Source organism: Nanorana parkeri, unplaced genomic scaffold (genome assembly GCF_000935625.1).
Source record: "Nanorana parkeri isolate BGI_ZX_2015 unplaced genomic scaffold, ASM93562v1 scaffold204, whole genome shotgun sequence".
NCBI classification, from domain to species: Eukaryota; Metazoa; Chordata; class Amphibia; order Anura; family Dicroglossidae; genus Nanorana; species Nanorana parkeri.
In genome coordinates, this window is record NW_017306472.1 from 1,207,766 (window position 1) to 1,215,156 (window position 7,391).

The 7,391-nt window shown below is 46.7% G+C and overlaps 2 protein-coding genes across 2 annotated transcripts in view; one reads left to right on the forward strand and one right to left on the reverse strand.

Moving 5' to 3' along the window:
- Positions 1 to 1,023, forward strand: part of MRPL33 (mitochondrial ribosomal protein L33) — an 8,763-nt gene extending 7,740 nt beyond the window's left edge. Inside the window, exon 4 of the mRNA XM_018555607.1 lies at positions 918 to 1,023. Within this exon, the coding sequence (XP_018411109.1) occupies positions 918 to 967 (50 nt within the window). The 3' untranslated portion in view covers positions 968 to 1,023. The remainder of the gene's footprint in view (positions 1 to 917) is intronic.
- A 3,146-nt stretch (positions 1,024 to 4,169) lies between these two features.
- The window catches only part of RBKS (ribokinase), a 39,657-nt gene continuing 36,435 nt past the window's right edge, over positions 4,170 to 7,391 (reverse strand). Inside the window, exon 8 of the mRNA XM_018555606.1 lies at positions 4,170 to 4,376. Within this exon, the coding sequence (XP_018411108.1) occupies positions 4,200 to 4,376 (177 nt within the window). The 3' untranslated portion in view covers positions 4,170 to 4,199. The remainder of the gene's footprint in view (positions 4,377 to 7,391) is intronic.

Genomic DNA, 7,391 nt, shown 5'->3' on the forward strand with positions numbered 1-7,391 from the left:
GCACCGATAGTTGCAAAATACAAGCGGCGGATCGCTTGTATGTTAACAGGCACCGTTGCCTGTTTTTAAATTGCGGCCATTTTCCGCTCGCTAACGCCAATCAGCGCGGGCTAGGGGGCATGTCTGAGCGGACGTCTGAAGACGCCCGCTCAGATCTAGAGAGCTCCGGGACGACCGTTTTTTTACTACGGCCGGCCCGGAGGCAATTAAGAGCTCCAGGCAAATAAAAACCGTTACCCTTGGCGTGGGTCTGTCCTCACACTGCAAGGGTTAAAGTGCTCACTTTGGTCGAGGGAATGAAGTATATACTCATCTGATCCCGGCCTCCTCTGGGCTGCTAGACCGGTCACCACAGCCTCTTCTCCCCCGGGCTCCGACGGTATATGGACTGCTGATGTCATCACATCTTATGCAGGTGGCCCATTGGCTGCATTAGCGAGGACGCTAAGGGCTCCGGGCAAAAAAACCCACCTAAACGTACCCTTGCCGTGGGTCTGTACTCGCACTGCAAGGGTAAAGTGCTCACTTTGGTCTAGGGGCTGGAATAAAGATCACCTGATCCCGGCCTCCTCTGGGCTGCTAGACCGGTCCCCACAGCCTCTTCTCCCCTGGACTCCGACCGTCTAAGGACCGCTGATATCATCACATCTATTCAAATCCCGGTCAGGACACTATCTGGATGGAGTTTGCATGCTCCCCTTGTGCGGATTTTTTCTCGCACTCCAGAGACATGCTGGAAGGTTAATCGGCTCCTGTCTGCATTGGCCCTGTATGTGTGGATGGGGGACAGGGACCTTAGATTGTAAGCTCCTTGGGGGCGGGGACTGATGTGACGGTGCTGCATATAGATACCTATAATAATACTGAACTCGTACCCATTTGTATGCAGCCTAATTTGTGGACTTCATTTGTTTCAGTGAGGCAGCACGTTCTGTTCACGGAGAAGAAAAAAATCCGAACCATATGATACCGGGACTTACTCAGATTACACGGGCGCTGTCTATGGTGGAGGGGGAGGGGATGGCGCTGGTATCTTGTGGATAGCGGACCCCGGACTGTTGGAACAATGGAGAGGGCAGACGGCCAGTCTATCTGTGCCGCCATCAGCTGATCTCACATTGTTACTGCTGTGTCCGATGAACTGAACGAGTCTACGCAGGGCAGACTTCCCTCCCAAGCCGCTCACCTTATTTATGTTGGCTGCCGCACTTCTTGGAATGATTTTTTTACCAATAAAATGATTTTTCTCATTGTCTGCGGAAATGTCTCCCCTGGGGATAGTCTACACGTAGATACAGAACGGGGTCAGGATCCAACATATTTGTATTTCATCCGTTTGCCTGGAGATCAGCTCTAAATAATTCCGCTGTGCACCCTCTGATATTACATTGCAATTAACCCTTTGCATGTGGTAGGAGCCAGAGGCATTACTTCCCAGTCATGTGATCATTGGATGCTACAGCGATCACATGATCATGGTCACATTCCTCTAAAGGCCCATACAGGGGACATCATGCAGTGTCTAACCCTTCTCTAACCAATGAAAAAAAAGTGTTCTTTGAATCCTGCTGAGTTCCTGTTGGCAAGATACACACCCAACTTCCTGCTACTGTCACCATGCTAATGGCAGGACAGGAAGTGAAGGGAAATCTCCCTAATCACAGACAGCAGTAGAAACCTGAGAGAGGCTCTAATCTTTCCTCACTCAATCCACAACTAAAGGTCGTCTGGAGTTCTACTTTGGAGCAGCTGTAAACTCAGACGCAGTCAATCTGACACTGGGGGGAACTGTATTCTTTGATGCCCAGAGGTCTGCTTTAAATAATGGTGCTACTTTATATATACCAAAACTGGGACATAATAAGCAATGCAAGAACGGAGCTTACCCGGAGGTCACCCCATTCCTTCCTAAATATACACGAGAGATGCGGACCCACCAGCAGCTGAAGAATTCTTGTGAGTGTGTATATAAGATATAGGGCATGATGGATTGTAGATGTACACAACTGACACAGGCAATATTTGTATATTGATACTGAGCAGTGCCTTGTAATTCCTAAAGGTTGTCTCTATAGCCCCCTTGAAAGTGGTCAAAGGGTATCTGCAAAAAATCTAAACTTCCATTCCTGGTTTCCTTTTTCCCCCCCTTAGATCACATTGACACCTGCGCTTCAGAATGATCCCTGGATAGATGCGTCCACTGTCACCCTGTCATTATAGTGACACTAAACTCAGGAGTTAAATCCTGAAAATACATTCAGGTACCTTCACTATTAACATACATGTATGTTAATGGTGAAGGTTAATAGCTGTGTCACTCGGCTGTAGATCCTCCAATTATCTCTGAATTGGCGCTGACACTGTCCTTCCTTCTGGAGGGTGGCTACTTTTGTTCCACATGGTCCCTGTGTGTGTTGTAAAGTAGTCACCGCTCCAAGCTTACTCCTGTGATGGACTACAATCTCATGTTTACTTTACTAATTTGTATTAAGACTGTAGTCCATCCTGGGAGTGAGCTTGGAGTGGTGACTACTTTACAACACACACAGGGACCATGGGGAACAAGTAGCCCCCCTCCAGAATGTTTGTTAACAGGCTACTAAAATGCATTTTTCAGATTTAACTCCTGAGTTTAGTGTTACTTTAGCTTGAATGGGTACAGTGGATGCATCTGAACAGGGACATCGTAGATTCCTACTGCAGGAATCTTTAGGTTCCTGCTATAGTAATTCCAGAACACAGATCAATGCTCCATGAGAATGCAACCTTAAGCTGGCCATACACCTATAGATGATCTGCAGACTTTCTATGGTCAGATGGAAAAGGTGCAACAGATTCCTCCGTCTACGCTAAGCTGTGTGGATGGAGGAATCTCCCGCTGAGCCAAGCTTCAGTATCTTACTAGTCGGACCTGCTGGCTGTTAAAATACCTGAACAATCTGATTGGATGCCGGCATTGTTCAAGTGTTTTGAGAGCCAGCGGGGCCGACTAGTTAGATAGTGAAGCTTGGCCCCAGTGGGAGACTCCTCCATCCACACAGTTTAGTGTAGATGGAGGATTCTGTTGCACGTTTTCCATCTGACAATCTGCAGATCATCTGTAGGTGTATGATCAGCTTTACTGAGTCATTCCAACTCCACCAGCTGCACAGTTCCTCCAGGGCAGTAACTCATAGTGAAGTCAGAGGATTGGCATGACAGCCAGGAAATTATCTTTAGGTATGGTGGACAAGGAACACCATATGGCCAATGGTTTGTGGACACCTATCACTATTGGACTTCCAATAATTGTTTTTGTGTGTGCAGTGAAGGGCGCTGCTACTACTACAGCATTCATGAATATTTTAGACAGTTGTGGGCTTCTTACCTTGTGCTAACAGTTTGGTGAAGGCCCTTTTCTGTTCCAGCATGACTGTGCCCGTGCATACAAAGCCAGCTCCAGAAAGAAGTGGCTGGATGAGTTTGGGGTGGAGGAACTCTAGTGTCCCGCACAGAGCCCCGACCGCAACCCTACAGAACACCCCTGGGATGAATTAGAACACAGATTGTGATGCAGTCAATGGGCATGGTTTTAGAATGTGATGTCCAACAAGCATACAAGCTCATACAGGTGTGATGGTCAGGTATCTGTCGCTCTGATGAAGGATTCCTGTGCAAACCCGAAACGTTAGCACCGTATGACAGTATGTGACATTGGGTATTGAATAAACATATCAATACTTTAAAAACTCTTCAAGTGTGTGCCGGTGAATGACTTTTATTTACTATTAGTGTTTTGCACGGCGCCATCTGCGTGGTCACCTGGGCACCACATATACCTTGTGGTTTTGAGACCGTGGCAGTGCGAATGGGATTTGGACTTTGTATCTACAAACCTTTCATTATATAACTGGTCCTTATAAAAGCCTAAGCCACCTGCAATCCACCAAAAGACACAACATCCTACGTGCAATTCATGAAGCTTTATTTTCCCTTGATTATCACATCTTATTGGACTCGGCTGAATATAACTCACTTTATGGAACATAAGGATCCTTATCCTGGTGTTTTGTGAACGGACCCGCGTGTCAGATGAAATATTCCCAGGCCTGTAAGTGAGCGTTTTGTTAGGACAAAGCCCCGCGTTATCTAATGACGGGGTCGTTTCAGGTCACCGTAATATAAGTCAGCATGGAGGAGAGACAGCGGGCCGGTTTCCTCTAAGAGAAGATATCCTGAGGAAGGTTCTTCCTGTACGGATAGGATGTCTGCGTTCCTGCCGACTGGACGCTCACTGACGCAATGTGGTTTGACCTCTTTACCATTTCTTCCATGCTGAGATGAGGACAATGGGCGAGGTAGAAGGCCAGCGCCCCAATAAAACTATCTCCAGCGCCCTGAAAGGAAGAAGAGGTCACAGTGAGAGGCGCAGGGTCACATACACGCTACCACGCGTCATTATAACATACAGACTTTAGATACAAATGGTTTCATGTTAAAGGCACAGTACACATTGTAACAACCCGGATATATGAGCAAGGCTTAGAGATGGTAAGATGCCCACAACCAATCAAAGCTTTGATATCAGATGTCCTATTAATCTCATTGAAGGAATGCTGCCGCTACCAGCAAGCTGGTTTACATAAGTTATAAGGTCAGTTCACCCTGATAAGTGATTTTTTAGTTATAGATGAAAACTAGAGAGCTGAGCCAGTCCCTGGCTTCTTGTAGGACTTGGATACTCCAACAGTGAGATCTCCCTGCTATGGTTCCCAACGCTGTTCCTGTCTACCTGGAAGTTTTGGCTACTTTTGCCCACCTTTGCCCTAGCTCCTCCTGCTACATTGTCCATCATATAGAGAATAATCAAACTCCAGCAGTGATGCTTGGAATACCCCAGGAACCCCTCCCAATGGGCACAGCAGGTGTACTGACCCGGGAACTCAGCACAGGGATGGTGGGAACCCTTCATAATGGGCACAGCAGGTGTACAGACCCAGCAACTCAGCACAGGGAAGGTGGGAGCTCCTCATAATGGCCACAGCGGATGTACAGACCAAGGAACTCAGCACAGGGATGGTGGGCGCTCCTCATAATGGGCACAGCGGATGTACAGACCCAGGAACTCAGCACAAGGGATGGTGGGCGCTCCTCATAATGGGCATAGCAGGTGTGCAGACCCGGGAACTCAGCACAGGGATGGTGGAAGCCCCTCATAATGGGCACAGCAGGTGTACAGACCCAGCAACTCAGCACAGGGAAGGTGGGAGCTCCTCATAATGGCCACAGCGGATGTACAGACCAAGGAACTCAGCACAGGGATGGTGGGCGCTCCTCATAATGGGCACAGCAGTATGTACAGACCCAGGAACTCAATGTAAAGATGGTGGGTACTCCTCAAAATGGAAGCAGCAGGTGTGCAGGCCCAAGAACTCAGCACAGAGTTACATTATCACATTACAATAAATATCTTTCTCTGTATTTGGTGGTTTTAATTATTTTTTTCTCTCGATTCCTTTTGCACCAATTACCTGACCTCATGTTGATCACACCAGCTCCAGAGTGTGCATAACACAGACGTGTAGTTACAGCAAGGTCCACCTATATTATACCAATCCCCCTTCCCGCATATTAAATGAAGTTTCCATTTACATTCTTGCTGTGCACTAAGACATGTGTGTTATGTGGCGTGTTAACATGCGTTGCATAAAAGGAGCCTATTCGTAATGGATGGGCCGCCAACGTATCCTAACATGCTTAAAATAGCACATGACCTCTTTCCCTAACACAATGCACATGCTACTGTTACCCAGGTGAAATGGATATGTAAATATATTCCAATGACTACGATAATATTCACATAAACACCCCTAGATCTGAGGATTCTTAGACAAAAGAAGTAGTTCCATCAGCAATGCACATTTATTGGTAGGGTTACATATTTACAAATAACACACACACAACAATATTTACAAGACAATGTACAAGTGTGGTGGAGCTTTACCTATCAGCTTCTCGCCTGTTCATACTGAATGCCTTTGTGTCCCAGGTAAAAAGAGAGCACATGGCTTGCTAACAATACCTTATATATCCTCCTTTCTGTACACTGCCTACCAAATGAACATTGGGCGTAACCTGATTGGAGGATTTAAATAAGGTTGCTGTTTACACCCCCATGTGAGATGTGATAAGCAAACAAAACAATAGCAAGGACTTTAAAGCAGACAGATTCACAGTAACACAATTGAGGAACTGAGAGTCACATAGCATGCAGAGAGATGCAGTCAAATATATATATTCTATTATCTAATTAATATATTACGCAAGCAAAACTTTATATGGCAACACTACTACACAGTCATGTGCATTGGAGTGCCATTTAAAATGAATGATACAGCAACAATGTAGCCTGTGATATGTACCTGAGTAAAAGCAATAAAGAAAAAACATTTAAAGAATGTAAAAAATATCTCCCCGGGTTCCGGCTGCTTCCTGGAGGTGTCAGCACTGTCCCTGAGCCAGAATCCCAGGAAAGCTCAAGTCCCCAAATCTTGTCTGAAGCGGATCAGTTACTGTGCAGGAGCGACTTCTCATGGGGTTTGGAATCCTCAGCTTTTCCCAGGATCCAATGAGAAAGTCTAGGCCAGGGGTGGGAAACTCCGGCCCTCCAGCTGTTGTAGAACTGCAAGTATCATAAGGCATTGCAAGGCAGTTACAGGCAGAGGCATGTTGGGATTTGTAGTTAAAGCTCAGCCGGAAGGCTGGAGTTGCCCACCCCTGCTTTAGGCAAATGCGCTGGAAGGAAGGCTGTCAGCAACTACAGTGCACTGTGTTTGATGCTGTTATTGCTAACTTAGGAGCTGGTAGACAGCATGTGTCATCAAGATCAGTGCAGGGAATCTGGGTTAAAATTAGGATTCTCCTTTAAAGCCCCCAATCATTGGTTTGGGCTTCTTCTTACTTCCCCTAAACCTGTTTTTCAGACCTCACGGATGGAAAACAAGGGAGAAGATGGTGAAAACAGGATTTCGGAGGCTGGGCTGTCGGTAGCTGGGCACTGATAGGCAGGATTTCAGCCAAGCACGCTCGTTAAATGCTTTAAAAATAACCCTGGAAAGCTCTCCTCTGCATTGTTCTCCGTGTTCCTATAAATCTACGTCTAGACGCTATTTATTCATATGATTTCCACCCTGGACGGAAGATCCGTGCCTCCCCACCCGCCCCTTGCTCTCCCATTGTGGAAAAGCCTTTCCTGTTGGCAGTGCTGCCAGTTGGGTGGACGTGGAATGTTCAGGTGGCAGGAAGATGACGGATGAGTCCGCTTCTATCATCTGCACTATAAGGAGAGCGAGCAGTATTAAAGCTGGTGCTTAATCTCATTATAATTTGCCTCCCCTGTTTCCAGCCCCCCC